Source organism: Protopterus annectens, chromosome 3.part0, assembly GCF_019279795.1.
Source record: "Protopterus annectens isolate FY-2018-M chromosome 3.part0, PAN1.0, whole genome shotgun sequence".
Taxonomy (NCBI): Eukaryota; Metazoa; Chordata; order Ceratodontiformes; family Protopteridae; genus Protopterus; species Protopterus annectens.
This window is the reverse complement of record NC_056731.1, coordinates 1,845,042,002-1,845,059,348: the sequence shown is the minus strand read 5'-3', so window position 1 is coordinate 1,845,059,348 and position 17,347 is coordinate 1,845,042,002. Positions and strand designations below refer to the sequence as shown.

The window sequence follows — 17,347 nt, the reverse complement described above, 5'->3', positions numbered from 1 at the left end:
GCCAGAGTCCCTTAGTGCTGACCTGTACTTCAGAGAAGTAGATGCCAAACAAGAGTGGTCCCAGGGCTGAACCCTGATGTAACACACTTGTCACTTGTCTGGAGCTGGATTTGGAGTCAGCTACTTTTACAGTCTGGATTCTGTCAGTAAACCAGTTGGCAACCCATCGAGTGACGTAGGAATTTATGCCCAGCTTAGTAAGTTTATCTATGATTCCAGATTAGGGGATGGTGTTGAAGGCCTTGGCGAGGTCTAGATAGGCTGTGTGGACCACTTTACCCTCGTCCACAGCTCTGGAGACTGATTCGAAGAAGTCAATCAGGTTCAGGAGACAAGATCAGCCCTTCACGAACCCAAACTGGGTGGGGTCCAGTGTTTGAAGGTTGCCAATGTCTTTGTTTATAAGTTCCATGATAATGCGTTGCATGCCCTTGCAGATCAGGCTCGTCAGACTGATGGGACGGTAGTTCCTAGGATCCAAGGTGGATCCCCCGTTGTGGAGTGGGATAACTGTAGCTGTGCGCCACTCAGTGGGCACGAAGTCAGAGGTGAGGCTATGATTAAACATGACACTTAGGTGAGGTGCCATTTCATTTTATAGTTCATGTAGTACACAGCCAGGGATGTCATCTGGTCCCATGGATGCTGTATTCTTAGCTTTGGAGTGTGCGGTTTCTACCTGTGTCTCCGTGATTACCAGAATTTGGCAATCTTTTGGTATTGAGATGGGCCCTTTAGGGGGTGAGAGGGGGGGTGAAATTGGCACTAAATCGATCTCCAGGATATTGGCAATATCCTTGCGATCAGTATATTTAATGCCATTCTGTTGTAGCTCAGAGCATGTCTGAGCATTGCCATTTAGATTCTTGACATAACTATAGAATGCCTTGGGGTTGTCTTTGGAATCTTTGGCAATTTTATTTTCATAACTAGCTTTGGAGGATTTTATGAGGGATCTCAGCTTCTTACTGAGGCTGCTAAGGGAGTTTTTTGCATCCTGGGATTTTCCTCTTTTTTGCAACAGTTTCTTTCTTCTGTTGTATAGTTTATGTATAGCAAGGGACCACCAGATTGGCTTTATTTTATGGAGGAGAGCGTCTTGGTTCTATTTGGGATGGCACAATTCATGCACAAGTGTATGTGCTCATACAGTGCCTTAGTGTAGGATTCAGCAGTCAAACATTCAGCTCCCATCTGCATGGATGTCATGAAGTTTGTCACTTTTGACTTGAGTAGCATGAAGCTGGGTTTGGAGAAGTTTTTTATGGAGGTTTCCTTACTGGGGAGTGGGATGTGGATGTCAAGGGTGATTTGCTTATGGTCAGACCTGACCAATGAGGGGGTGACCACTGGTGTGGAGCATCTATTTCCCATGTTGGTAATGACCAGGTCTAGGATATTGGAGCCCCTGGTGGGACAATGGATTAGTTCATGGATTAATAATGGATTAATAAATTCCAAGAACCGTTGGGAAAAGGTGTTGGTTCCCGAGTAGTTTTCCCAGTTAATGGCAGGGTAGTTGAAATCACCCAGTATTAGGGTGTTTGGCTGTATCTTAATATTTTCCAGTATGTTTAGAAAGGTGTAGTGAGAATCTTGGGGCATGGTGGGGGATCTGTAGCAAGCTACAATTTGGATTGCAGTCTTACCTAGTGTTAGTTGCACCTGGAGAATTTCAGATGCATTGTGTTGGGCAACTAGCCTGGAGGTGTGAATATCCTTGGTGAATATGGACACTTCTCCACCTTTAGTGTTTAGGTCTTGGTTTGGTGGCCGAAAAGTGTGGTAAGAGTTGTAGCTTGGTATTGCAGAGATGCTCTCTGGAGCCTTGAGCCAGGTCTCAGTTACTGCACAGATATTGATGTTCTCCATTTTTAGGAGTGCCTCGAGAGAGAGCATTTGAGGTTTAGACTTTTAGCATTGTCCTTTGAACCTTGCCTAAAAAGGCACTATAGGGGTGGCAAGACTATTTGTTCACCAGGGATTGGGCTGCTCTATTGACCCTTTTCAGCCACCACCCAGGAGATCAACATCAGTAAAGATAATAATTTACACAAGTACAATAAGACATGACATTCAAGTACATAATTTGTACAGTTAAGATTCATGTTTAGTTTCCATAAGTTGATGCAAGCTTGATATTTATTGCCTTTTAACCACTGAGTACCAGGATGAGCTTTGGCTTTCCTATCTAATAGCTTGTTTTAGGCAGAATTTGCCACATACGTACATTTCACTGGAGTTAGACTGACTTCCAGCGTAGTAATAATTTTGCTGTATTTAATTATTCATTCATTCTCTTACACCCACTTGATGCTATTCAGAGATTTCCTTTCAAGCTATGGAGTAAGCCATAAAATCAGTTTAGATTTGTAGATTCATAGATATTCCAAGGCCAAGAAATCTTATGACCATTCATGGTTTTCCAATACCTTTTCTCAGGCAATAGCTCCTTTTTCCAGGAGAGCCATATCAATAAAATCTAGAGTAAATTTGTAGATACCCATCCAGTTACTAGTTGATGTTTAAAGTAAGATAGTGAATCTCACTCATTAACATGCAAGGAAAGTTTATTCCAAAGGTTTGGTAGGTGCTGCCTTATAAGCATGCCTGTCCACCGTACAGTATTTATCTGTTGAGAAACAGGAGGTCCTAGACAGCTAGGTCTCTGTTTGCACATCAAGCAAGATTGATCTCTTCTCAAAAGTCTTTAAGATACTGAATAAAGAGATAGAGCTTCCAGCATATCATCATATCTCAGGGATTTTAAGCCTGCACTCTTTTTGCTTAGGAACCATAAAGGTTTTGCTAAGTGTTTGATATGATTAATGAGATACACCCCAAAAGGAGCATTATACTCAAGAACTGTCCTGATCAATGCTGAGTATAAGGGAGTGATTATCTATTTAGACTATGAGGATATTCCTTTGGCAATTATGTGGGCTAAATAAAAGGATTTCCTGACAACCATTGTCACATGATGATCAAAAGAGAGAGCGCAATCAGCCCACATATCTAGGTCCCTGAGAATTTTTTTAATTTTGTGGTTGTTGTGACAAACAGAAATGCTGCCAGCCCAGCTAGCTGGAATTTTGTAAATAATTATATGTCTCTTGAAAATATTAATATGATTTATATAGAAATGTGACACTGCCAACCCAGCTATCTTAAATTTTGTAAATAATCATATGTCATTTGTGAATGTTAATATGATCCATAGGCTTGTCTTACAAATGTAAGAGCACTATATGTTATGTGTATATTAAACTACTGGTGCAGAAGTGTGTGTTGAACTGTATACTATGTACTTAGCTTCAAGAATGTAATCACAGTGTACCCTGCTGGAAATGATCAGAAATGTTTATAAACTATATACCTATGCAGATTTGTGTTTTAAGGGTTCCTGTCAGAAGAGCGAAAGCTTAAATTAGCGAACTCTCTTATATCGAACTTTAAAACATGAAACCTGAAAATGTCCAAGGCACGGAACATCGATTTTTTTCCCAGGGAAAAAAATTGATGGGCTGTTCTCTGGACATTGCTGTTTTCTCCACTGTGGTGCAATCTCAGCGTTGGTATATTTAAGTTGGGGGTTGTGGGGGGGCACAGCCCCCCCCACATTGGGGGGTGTGGGGGCTAAGCCCCCTATTTTATTTTGCCTGCACATTGTTTTTTTTTTTTACATTAGTGAATTGTTTTCCCTGGGAAAAAATTTGCTGATCTGTTCCTTCGACATTTTAAGGTTTCACGTTTTTAAGTTCGATAAAAGAGCATTCGCTATTTTTAGTGTTCGATGTTCTGATATAGATGCTGTTTTAATGGTAGAAGCTGGAACATACAGAGCTAACTTGCAAAACTTCAAGAAAATAAGCTGAAATTGTTTATGACTTGCACTATAAAAGTTAGTTAATGCAAAGAGACACAATATCTAGATTTTGGGTTTTCCTATTGTCTTGAAACAGAAATAAGTACTAGGTTTCAAATGTAAAAGTGTTTAACTGTTTTACAACTTCCAGTTCTAGGCAAACTTCTGAGAGATATGTACCTCTGACACAGAGGTGTAAAATTCTAAGTTTTGTTAGCCTGGGAACTGAAGGCAGGTGACAAAAAGTGAAGTCATCCCAGCTAACCCAGCAGTAATGTTTATTATTAATTTAAAAACTATCTCAGAGAGTGAGTCTGTGCATTTTGTATTTGTCTTTGGACCTGGAAACATCCATCTTCAGCACTTCTCATCTGCATTTGCCTTGCTCTGTAAGTAAAATGTAGGTATAGTATTCCTTTTAGAGATAGGAATATAGTAATGATTAGTTTAGATGTTTCTATATTCATTTGAGACTGTCCTGTGATGCTGTTTTAAAATATTTCCTGTGATTCTGAACTCTGTAGTCACTGTGCTGAGTGATTGAATATTGTCTTGTTCTTTTATTATTTATTATTAAATATATTTAAACCTTTTAATTGTGGATGGTTTGTTTAGAGATAATTAAGTTCTTAGAGTACTTGCATATGTATTTGGTAACACTGTAGGGGCCACTCCAATAGCCTTAGTCTTGGTCACACTTACCATTTGGATAACAGTAACATCACACAGTAAGATTGGTCATCCTTTGGGAAAGGCCTTAAAGTAGCTGATAAGGGGTTCTGGTGACAGTGCTAACTACCTTATGGTCTGGGTAGAAGGAGGCATAGCTAGTAAACCTGTGCCAGCCTTTTCCAGGTGTATGTTTGTGTATAAATCAAATCTCAAAGTGTGTGTGTGTGTGTGTGTGTGTGTGTGTGTGTGTGTGTGTGTGTGTGTGTGTGTGTGTGTGTGTGTGTGTGTGAGAGCTATTTGGGCAGGGACATGAAGCACTCACTGGGAGGACTTGGCTTGACTAAGGACTCAACTCTATAGCTGTGACAGTGGGGAGTCTTATTGGGGATCTGGAGAAAGATGGAGAAACCAGCCCCAGACTGACTGTGTTCTCTGTGTGCACTGTTAAGGGAAATTGTACATTACTGTGTGTGTAGTTGTCATCCTCCCAGTGTGGACATCCCTCACTGGTGCTAGTGGTGAGGACTGAGGCTCCTTGATTACTGGGCCAGTGCAGAGGCATCACAGTTGTGTGTTGGATTGTCAGTATAATAGCGGAAGGAGTTATCTATCAAAACTGATACTACACTTTTTAGCATTTAGTTTGACCTCATTTTTAGTACACCAAGGGTTTACTAGGGAGAGTTCATTCAGAAGGGTTTGGGTGTCATACTGTGACTTAACAACAACCTCTAGTTTGCAGTCATCTGCAAACTTTGTTAGCCAGAAGTCTTAGCTCTTCACTTGGAGATCAGAAAAGGAAATACCAAAAAGGAAATGTTCCAGCACAAAACCCTGATGATGTTAACATTGGTCACATTCCTACTTAATGAAGAAGCATCTGCAAATCGCACTGTGTGGGCTCTGTCTTTCAGACAGATTGCTATCCATCATACCACATATGGGGTCAATATTTAAAGCAATTAGCTTTTTTTATGATGCCACCATGGTTAATGGTGTTGAAGTCCGTCCAGGTCAAGATACACCACATGCACTGCATGGCCACCATTTACAGCTTCAGTAACCCTTTTGAAGAAGTTTACCCTTCATAAAGCCAAACTGTTGGGGGTAGATTCAAACAAGAGTTATAGTATACCCACTCTGTGGTTTTGCAGATAAGGCTTGTAAGGCTAATAGGACTTTAACTGCCTAGGTCAGTTGTAAGGGCACTCTTATGGAGGGGTATCACCATTGCAGTTTGCAACTCATCAGGGACAAAGTCAGTAACTAAACTTAAGTTTAACAGCCTGAGGAGTGTGTCTGCAAGGGTATTATGGAATCAAGTATAAGATATGTAGCAATAAATAAAGATACAATCGAAAGAATTGTAGTATACTAGAAATCTTTTAACACCAAGCATCTTACAATTTTTTTTCTCATCCAGATGTTACAGTGTTATAAAATATTTTATTTGGAGTAGCAAACCTTGCTGATAAGCAGTGTGATATGATTAAATGGGGTAGTACCTGGCAGTACTGAATATTTTGACTTTGGTCTTTGATGAAATGAAATCCTAGGAAAAGAACTCCATGGACACCCTGCTGTCCACTGTCACCCCTACATACCCCTATTATGCTCCCTGCTTTCCCCCCATCTTGGCCATACAACACCATTCATATTACTTTTTTTCTTGTTTTCCCATACTTTGTTGAACTCTTCATTTTTTTTGTGCATTGTGTCAATATATCTTGAATGGCTAACAATACACCCTAATAAATAAGGAGGAAATAATCAAATAAAGCCAGCAATTTAAATCCTTTCACCCAACATCACTGGGATCTAGATGCTCTGAGTTGCATTTGAAAGCTTTTTGTTCACACCTTTTGAGTCAAAGATGGCCTGAACAAAAAATGTAGCTAAAGAAAAAGAAATGTATTCTTCATTTTCTTCCAACATCCTTTCACCACTCTCTAAATGTCAAGACTAGAGTGGAATAACTGCAGAGAAAATAATAGAATTAAGCTGATAGTCTGGAGGCTGCTTGGACCTCAGAAGCCATGGGATTCTACATGATGTGGGGTACATTTTAAAGCTTTCTCCCCATCATTTTACTACAATTATAGCCCAGACAAAAATCATGACTAACTAAAGAAATTCAGTCTTATTTTTTCGTTCAAGGAGGAAATAAGCTGTGCCCAAGGCTTAATGATCAAAGCTGGCAAAAAGTAGTTCCCATTAAACTGAGAAGATAAACAATTTCAAACATACATGAATCACATTTTATAACAGCATCTATCTCCCTGTCAAAATAAAAAAAAGTTAGTCACCTTTTGTGTATCCCTCTGTCATTAGATTGAGATGAAGGTGAATGAATAAATTGCCTCAGTCATATATTTCAAGTTACTTTACATCATACATCTCATCTATTCATCCGACCCTTAAAAGACAGCTACCACCACCGATGTATCCAAAATATAGTAACACAGATAGACATTTACAATATGTCTCCTTATCCCTCCCTCACAAAGTTAGCCAGCTTTATATACTTCTCATATGTGATTGTCAGAAAAGAGAAGAAAAATTATCACAGTTATGTATTCCAGCTTGGTCATCCAATACAGTACACTGCCCTAGACACATTATAGGGATATTTTGTCCATACCTGTGTAGTATGATAGTGTGAAAGGTTAAAGAAATAATGACTACACTGTCACAGCCCCACAAAAGCCACAGTGATCTAATGCTCATAGTACATCTGATGTTTAATTGAGGAATATTAGAAAAATAATGGCCACACTTTCCCCAGTCCCAAGCAAGTTATAGTGACTTCTGTGCACACCTCTGAGGTTTAACTGCAAGGAAAATTTAGGAAATAATATTCTCACTGTTCCCAGCCCCATCATCTACACACACATCTGTAACAACCTTCTTTGCACACTTCTGAATAGGGCCAGTTGTAGAACAGGTGAGTCCATGGCAGAAACCCACAATAAGCCTGTGTCAAAATCTACTTCTACGACATGGGTTGTGGACACTGCCAGAATATAAATATTCTGTGATGCATTTTATGTCTTATTTTTGAAAGGTAATGACTTGTAGTGTATGGATCACTATAATTATGCTCTGAATTTGGGGAAAGACATAATTGTTAAGCACCTTTCTGACATCAGAAAAGTTCTTAAGCTTTTATTAAGTACCTCTTACTACTGGTCACACACTACAGCACTAAGAACAATCAATGGTCACCATAAAAGAGCCATGGGAAGTTGTTAAACACTTCATTTGGACTTTTTTCTAAAGTCTGGCAGATGTTTTTACCAGTATGAATAAAGTGTTTAACAGCTTCACCACTCTTCTGTGATGGTTTTTCTCTGCATTGATAGGGTAAGTATGTTACAGTACTACTGTACTTTTCTCTCTAGCTTTTAAATACTTGCCTCCTGGATCACATACCATGTAGGTGCACATTAGCTTCCTTTGTACATTTCTGTGAAATTTCTGCACATTAACTCCTGATATAATGCATATTTACACTATATGCATCTTGGTTCACAAATATGATTCTGTTATGAAGTGACAGGTAAAAGAATGTACTTTTAGATTAAAATAAAGTGCTTCTTTTGTCTTCTGCCCCACCAGCCTTCAGCATCTTCTGGCACTCCTGGTGTGGCACCAAATAATTAAAAAAATGTATCAATATTATGAAGGGGACATAACTTCCAAGAAGCTGAGAAGCAGTTTGTTGGAACAGATGTGATTTTTTTTCTACAAAATAACCTAAAATAAAAAGTTATGGGTGTTGGAGTTACTATTTTAGTTTCAACACTTTTATTTGAGATAATGTTTATGCACACCCACCCTCTTCTAAAATCTGCAGATAATGACTTTCAAACAAGAAGTGCAAGCTGTATAATTAGCTAACACTCATGTACAGTTTTATAAATCAATTATACTGCATTCAGAGGTATAACTGATTTATATAAATAAGAAATGAAGTTATACTGTAGAAGTTACAAGATTAAATCACAGTATAAAAATACCCAATCATTACAGTGATGTAGGTGTCTAGGGAAAAAGAACATGCACTTTTCCTACCACACAACTAAGTGATTAGCTTCTGTATTATCTGACTATCACTTTTCTGCAGCTATCCTACCCATGTACCTGAGAACAGGTGAGTAAAGCAGCCTTAAGTTTAATTATATGTTCTATATGCATATATATATATATATATATATATATATATATATATATATATATATATATATATATATATATATATATATATATATATATGTATATTCTATATGAAGCACTGCCTAAGGAAAAAGAAGCTACCATGAGGTGCATCATAAGCTGATTTGGTCTATGCTTGGCCACAGATGCATGGCTTAGCCTCCTCACCTCTCTTCCCTTCAATAGTTGTTACCTCATCCTGAACAGTAGGCTACATCACCCCAGAGAGAGCTGTGTAAATTGAGTTTTTAACCAATAAGGATTAGAGTCTCCTGAAGGACTGCTTTGTTTAGGTTATTGTCATTCTCTGAATATGCAGACTGTTGCCACAGTTTAGCAGGAGTCTGGCAATTCTGACCTCCTGTGGCCTCTACTGCAGTGTGCAGGTCCCCACCAGCAGCACACAAAGACAGCTGCAGTGCTGAGCTTTTATTGTTATTAATATAACAGCTGAAACTATTCCTGTGCAGTAATGCCTGCCAGGACACAGTGCAATGTATCAGATCTCTGTATGACAAAAGAAAATGTGACACAGTAACTCCTGCTGTAGCATGCCACACCATTGCTATGCACTGTGACAAATAATTGCTTCCTCAGATTATCACCATTTCTTTACCATCTGTCAACACCTCCAGTGTTACCCAGAATGAAATCTGTAAATTCACTTCAGTACTGTCTTTTTTGATATCTGTGTAATTTTGCATTTACTGTTTTGCTTTACTTCTTTGTCATTTAATGCCTTGCTATCTGAGTCATGGCAGAAAAGAGTATATAATATGGTGTAGTTCACTATACATATTGTATATTTATATACATACATGCACACACACACACACACACACACACACACACACACACACACACACACACATATATATATATATATATATATAAACATGCTACAAATCACAGTGACTGGCCATGTACAACAGACGTATGTTTGATTCCTTCAAACACCAACTTCATGCTACTTGACTGTTACTTGACGGGCAAGTTGGGTAACCAATCTGATGCTTACAGACTTCCTGAAAGCAGTCACTTGTATTCATGACCTTATCCAGTTCCTGAAAAGAAAACATCTGTTTTCTGGTTTGTGTTTCTGAAGAGAAAGGACGTTTCTGGACTCATTCCATTTATTCCATTAAAATACTTTACAGCATATTTTGAGAGAGTCTGAAATAGCATTTAGGGAAATACAGGTCAAAGGCAGAAAAGACATCGATGGGACACTAGACAGATTAACAAGTTATTGTATTTAATGGATTTGAAACATTATAGCATTGCCCTACATAAGCGCCTGAAGTTATCTTTGGTGCATAAATTCCAAGTGTAAAGCCTCTTTTATTATGTTTATTAGATTACTTAAAACATAATAAACTCTTCTCTCTTGATGTTTTGTTTCGCATTCTTTCTCTTCCATTAGTGTATTTCTCCTAATGTTTTTCTCCTACTTCTTTTGCCAGAAATGCTTGATTTTGATCATCTACATTTTTGTTTCCATTTAGCTGTTTCCCTCTATCCAGCCAAAACCTAATTGACATTAGTAAATGCTAGTTGCACACAGTATCATAATGTTACTTTCCCAGATTTCAGAAAAACGATGAACCTCTGTCTCCAAAAATAGGATGATTATCTACAAAATACACAAGGTATGTATGAAATATTGCACAACAGTTGACCAAGTTCAGTATCATTTTATTTATTTTATTATATTTATTTCATTTATTTGTTTACCTTCACTTCATATTGTTCATACCCTAATTTTACCTAATGATAGTATTCTGATGATTTTTCTGGCCATTTTACATCACCATATTTCCACTAACCAGACAGGTTTCTTAAGTCTCTTTTTTCAGCCTGGGTTCCTTCTATTCTGGTAGATTGTAAGTATTCATCTTGCTGTCAAACACCTTGTCTGAAAGCATGCTGGTTTCTCCAGTTCTTCTTGCATTTCTAGAGTAGGTTGCAATTATTCTAGAATGTTGCTGTTCTAAAATGTTCATGATTAACTTTTATAGTCTGTCTGCTGTTCATGTTTGCTTGTGTAGCAGTGCATGTAAATGAAGTTACTTGAGGTAAGATTCAGAAATAGACTATGCAGTATATTCTGCTCATGGGATGAGAAAATGTGTGTACTAAGGAGCATGCAGAGTTCATTGACAAAATGCACATAAAGTGCCATATGATGATATAAAGTTGTGGCCCATGATCTGTAATGTGTAGACTAATAATCTGTGCTGACCTACTAAACTAGGTTGAAGCACAGGTTTAATTCCTGAAGTACAGACACAAAAGTACAAGTTCTCAAAACTGGAGCTCACAGAAAGAATAAATTTATAACACTTACACTCTGCTTTGTAAGGGATCATACTCTGCTATTGTACTCTAACTCATTTCAGCCAGCTAATATTCATAATCATTATGGTGTCTGCAAAATATGATTATGGATATCAGCTGGGTATGACAACCCTGTGTTTCTAAAGGCTAGCCAAATATTCCACTTATGCTGTGTCGATGATGCCAGAAGAAGGCTGAAACATACATGTCCACAGCTAGTGGGGTTTGGCTTTAATGGCCTGAATTTGTCTATTAATAGACATAAAAAGAAAAATTCTTGGACATTCAGAATTGCCATATAGCTGAAACACCTCATGTCAGGAATCACACAGTGGAAAGTCTAGCCTTGCTAGATTTTTCTGTTGGTTTTTACTTGTTGTGTTAGAATGGAATTAACAGTAGTCTATGCCGCTCTGTGCCAACTTTTGTGCAAAGAAGCATTAACACATGGAACCATGTGTGAATCTGATGGAATACAGAACAGATGTGTTATAGTCATGTTTCAGGTGTGATGCTTTACACATTTATCATGACAGTTGCAGTTATTCAATCCCTATATGTATGCTACAGGTGTATGATAAATCACATTTGGGACCAAGCATGTTTTTGCTGGTGGAAACATGGCTTGTGGAAACAACTGAGAATCAAAGAGGTTTATTTGGATGAGACAGAAGGGATAGGAAGATCTGTACAGCTGGTTATAGGAATATACAATACAGACATACTAACACATTAGTTCATGTTTTACTTCTGCCAATGTTTGTTTTTTGTTGCTGTTTGCTTTGTCATCATAATTATTCATGCACAATCGGTACAAGATAAGCTTCACAATAGGGAGCAGGCACATTAGTATAACAGCAGGATAATGGGGTGTTAAGAAAAGGTGTCTCCAACATTTACCCACACATAAGTCATATAAAACATTCAAAAACTGTTTGTCATACATCGGGATTTGAATCTTAAGTGCATTACAATAAAAGCCTACACCCCTTTTTATTATTTAAACACACCGCATAGGAACTCCTACTTCACAACATTCCCATGTGACAACAGATTGCAGAAAAGGAGCCTGTATGTATTACTCTTCATTACCATCATGACAACTGTAAGTTGTACATTCAGTTCTTTACCTTGTTCAAAAGTAGATTAACCTGACACAGCTAAGCATAGCAGCAATAAGGGCACCAGAGTAATGCACCCAAAGGCAAAACTGTCAAGATTTTCCCATAAGCTGTGCACTTCCGCTTAGCCTCAGTTGCAATTGGTGCTCAGCTCCAGACTTTGTGTAAATGCTGATGAGGAAGACTAATGACACGTCATCTGTAGTTATAGTGTTATAGTGCTGTGTTACTTGCTGTTCTCTGCCTAAGTGCAGATGATCTCTGTCTACATTTGATTTTTCTCACCCACCTTCCCTACTCCTATTGTAATGTTAAAAAAAGTGGTTTTTGAGTTGCCTGCCCGTACTATAACTCTGAATTTGGACACTCTTCACAGTCTCATCTTATTAGTTTATTCGACTGAGCACCAAGAAATCAACTGGAAAGCCTTAGTCTCTTAAACTTGAATTATCTTTTGTTTCCTACCTTCCCACTTACTAAAAAAAAATTTAAAAAATGCATTTTATTCAACTGCTTTTACTGTTATTTGTGCTTATTCCTACTTTACTTAGCTTTTTGCTGCACATTCTTAAAGTCTTCATTTGCATTTAATCTGCTGTATTTATTATCGCTTTTTAGTAGCCTGATTACATTTTAACTGTTATTCTAAGCCTCTTAGTTCTGGTATAAGCACTTAGGCTCCAAACTAGTTATCTTACATTAGGAATTTTTGGTCTACTCTCTAGTGACAGGAGAGGTAGCTTACACCCTTCTGACTTTTCTTGATACTAAGTATATTTTTTGTTGCTTTCCACATCTGAATACCTAGCAACTGTATTTCGCCTGCCTTTCTGTTACATTGAAGCTGTTTTTACTGCATTTAACTTAATATTGCACTTGGAATCCTTGTTTGTTACTATTTGACTGTATTTGTAGCAAATTCTTCTGTGTAAGCTGTAGTAGCTGATTCATAGCATTTATAAGAGTTTGCTGTACCTGTTTCTGCCTGTTTTGTGAAAAACAAGAAAAAAAAAGCAAAAAATATATCTTGTTTTTCCTGCTTTACTAGTTTAGTCCAGTTTCAGAGTTGCTGATTCCTGGGCTTTGGTTGTAGTTCCTGTGTACTGTTTCCTTGCCTTATTTGGGGGAAGGGAAGCTACCTTGCTTTCCTGCTTTACTAGTTTAGTCCAGTTTCAGAGTTGCTGATTCCTGGGCTTTGGTTGTAGTTCCTGTGTACTGTTTCCTTGCCTTATTTGGGGAAAGGGAAGCTACCTTGCTTACCAGTGGGAGTGGGAAGCATTGAGCTGCCTTTTGTCCAGTTTTGTGAGGTTTCAGCCAGTAACTAGTAGTTTATTGGTCGTTTTGGGCCAGTTTCTAGCTTTTTCCAGCCCCTGGTATAAAACTTTCAGCTTGTACCTACTCAGCACAGACTCCACGTGGGCCAGCAGAGTAATCCAGGCTGCAGAGAGCTGAATAAGCGACTTTTCTTGATACCAAGTATATTTTTTGTTGCTTTCCACATCTGAATACCTAGCAACTGTATTTCACCTGCCTTTCTGTTACATTGAAGCTGTTTTACTGCATTTAACTTAATATTGCACTTGGAATCCTTGTTTGTTACTATTTGACTGTATTTGTAGCAAATTCTTCTGTGTAAGCTGTAGTAGCTGATTCATAGCATTTATAAGTGTTTGCTGTACCTGTTTCTGCCTGTTTTGTGAAAAAAAGAAAAAAGAAAAAATATCTCTTGTTTTTCCTGCTTTACTAGTTTAGTCCAGTTTCAGAGTTGCTGATTCCTGGGCTTTGGTTGTAGTTCCTGTGTACTGTTTCCTTGCCTTATTTGGGGAAAGGGAAGCTACCTTGCTTACCAGTGGGAGTGGGAAGCATTGAGCTGCCTTTTGTCCAGTTTTGTGAGGTTTCAGCCAGTAACTAGTAGTTTATTGGTCGTTTTGGGCCAGTTTCTAGCTTTTCCAGCCCCTGGTATAAAACTTTCAGCTTGTACCTACTCAGCACAGACTCCACGTGGGCCAGCAGAGTAATCCAGGCTGCAGAGAGCTGAATAAGCGACTTTTCTTGATACTAAGTATATTTTTGTTGCTTTCCACATCTGAATACCTAGCAACTGTATTTCGCCTGCCTTTCTGTTACATTGAAGCTGTTTTTACTGCATTTAACTTAATATTGCACTTGGAATCCTTGTTTGTTACTATTTGACTGTATTTGTAGCAAATTCTTCTGTGTAAGCTGTAGTAGCTGATTCATAGCATTTATAAGTGTTTGCTGTACCTGTTTCTGCCTGTTTTGTGAAAAACAAGAAAAAAAAGAAAAAAATATCTCTTGTTTTTCCTGCTTTACTAGTTTAGTCCAGTTTCAGAGTTGCTGATTCCTGGGCTTTGGTTGTAGTTCCTGTGTACTGTTTCCTTGCCTTATTTGGGGAAAGGGAAGCTACCTTGCTTACCAGTGGGAGTGGGAAGCATTGAGCTGCCTTTTGTCCAGTTTTGTGAGGTTTCAGCCAGTAACTAGTAGTTTATTGGTCGTTTTGGGCCAGTTTCTAGCTTTTCCAGCCCCTGGTATAAAACTTTCAGCTTGTACCTACTCAGCACAGACTCCACGTGGGCCAGCAGAGTAATCCAGGCTGCAGAGAGCTGAATAAGCGACTTTTCTTGATACTAAGTATATTTTTTGTTGCTTTCCACATCTGAATACCTAGCAACTGTATTTCGCCTGCCTTTCTGTTACATTGAAGCTGTTTCTACTGCATTTAACTTAATATTGCACTTGGAATCCTTGTTTGTTACTATTTGACTGTATTTGTAGCAAATTCTTCTGTGTAAGCTGTAGTAGCTGATTCATAGCATTTATAAGTGTTTGCTGTACCTGTTTCTGCCTGTTTTGTGAAAACAAAGAAAAAAAAGAAAAAACTATCTCTTGTTTTTCCTGCTTTACTAGTTTAGTCCAGTTTCAGAGTTGCTGATTCCTGGGCTTTGGTTGTAGTTCCTGTGTACTGTTTCCTTGCCTTATTTGGGGAAAGGGAAGCTACCTTGCTTACCAGTGGGAGTGGGAAGCATTGAGCTGCCTTTTGACCAGTGTTGTGAGGTTTCAGCCAGTAACTAGTAGTTTATTGGGCGTTTTGGGCCAGTTTCTAGCTTTTTCCAGCCCCTGGTATAAAACTTAAACGTAAACGCAGCGCTGTGATTTAGAGCGATTTAGCGGAGCTGCCACTGTTGCACACTAGGGCAGTGCCGGTTAAGCAGGTTTAAACTATTCGGGCTACCTAAAGTCCACTCTTCAAATTTTCCCTTAAAACTACCTTCCTCGAACTATACTACTGATCAAATCAGCGTATCCTATAACTAAAAGATCAACTCTACTTGACTCCAAGTAGACTATTCTCTATCTATTAAACCTAGCACTTGCTCCTACAGTACTTATTACCTTGATACGGCACTCTTGTCATAGATAGTACCCCAAAAGGCAACCCCATTTCTCGGTCACCCACGTCCCCGGAATCTTTTTAAAGTTTTTCGTCTACCCTTCTAGCATGTCGAGGGATCAGTTGCTAGTGTCCTCTCCTGCTCAGCTGGTGAACAATATTGAGGCAATGTTTCAATTGCCTCATGTACACAGACAACCCTTTCCTCCTCCCACAAAACACAAATACATGCGAGAGATGCAACTATACGGCCAAACTGGAGGCTGAGCTCTCTCAACATAGGACTGGCAAGACCAGTCAGGAGGAGAAGGTTACCACACACACTATAGACCCAGTCTCACATAGTACCATTACAACCTCAAATCATACACATAAACACACAAAGACATACTCGGAGGCTCTGATCAAAAATCTACCAAAACAGCAGAGGCCACCAAAGCAGACACCCAAACAACCACCACCTCAGAACACAACACCCGCAACACATAGACCTCACAGTCAGAGTGTCAAACAGTCACAGCCCTTAAGGCCAAACACAATGCCAGACACACTAGTCATTGGTGACTCCATAGTCAGACACACTGATGTCCCGCTCACCAGACTGAGTAAGGAGAAGGTCACAGTAAGCTGCCTGTCGGGCGCTAGAATCCGCCACATAACGCAAGCACTCAGGTCTCTCAACAGCAGGTACAAATATGACTCAGTCATTGTCCACGCTGGTGTAAACGACCTGAGACGCACCTCCTTGGACTACATGAAAAGAGACATTGAGGAGCTCTCTGATTATGTAGCCCAGGCAGGTATGACCCTGACCTTGAGCAGTATCCTACCTTCACCAAGAATGATGCCACAATACAGAGATAAGATGATCAGCTTTAACAATTGGCTTAAACACTGGTGTCATTCAAAGGGGATCCAGTATCTGTCTGCCTGGGATGACATGCTGGACAAGCCACGCTGCGCAAGGGACGGCTTGCACCTGTCACCCTGGGATTCCGGATATTGGCAAAGGCTCTTGCCACCCCATAGTGCCTTTTTAGGCAAGGCTCAAATTCTAAACCTACCACCCTAGAACACAAAAAGGAAAAAACTAAGGGTAATGCTGCTCAATGCCAGAAGTCTAAATCTCAAAATGCACGCACTCGAGGCCCTTCTCAGTATGGAGAACATCGATGTCTGTGCTGTGACAGAAACCTGGTTCAAGGCTCCTGAGAGCACCCCAGCGCTATCGGGTTTTACCTCATATCATGCTCCGCCCCAAAATCCGGACAATACCAAGAAAGGAGGTAACCATATTCATCAAGGACACACACACCTCAAGACTGGTGGCAACGCACGATGCATCGGAGACCATCCAGGTGCAATTAACCATAGGCAAGACTGCTCTGCAAATTGTAGCATGTTACAGGCCACCCTCACAAACTCAGGAAACTCACATGGCCTTCCTGAAAACACTAGAGTGGATAAATTTATCACCAAACACCATCATACTAGGTGACTTCAATTACCCTAATATAGACTGGGAACACTACTCAAGCCCAAACACCCTAGCCCAAAAGTTCCTGGAATTCATAAACTCAAATGCCATGGAACAACTAGTCACCATCCCCACAAGAGGAGATAACATACTTGATCTCATCATCACGAACATGGGAGCACAATGTTCAACACTGGAAGTATACCCCTCACTGGTGAGATCAGATCACAAACTAATCTCGCTGGAGG

At 39.3% G+C, this 17,347-nt stretch overlaps 1 protein-coding gene across 2 annotated transcripts in view; it reads left to right on the top strand.

The window, feature by feature from the left end:
- PGPEP1L (pyroglutamyl-peptidase I like) overlaps positions 1-17,347 on the top strand; it is a 1,609,062-nt gene that overhangs the window by 988,334 nt on the left and 603,381 nt on the right. Inside the window, exon 1 of one of the 2 annotated variants that reach the window (XM_044065896.1) lies at positions 10,241-10,401. The exons of the other annotated variant lie outside the window; for it this stretch is intronic. Coding sequence (XP_043921831.1) covers positions 10,378-10,401 — 24 coding nt within the window. The 5' untranslated portion in view covers positions 10,241-10,377. Of the gene's footprint in view, positions 1-10,240; positions 10,402-17,347 lie in introns of those variants that run through there. 2 annotated transcript variants of the gene reach the window in all.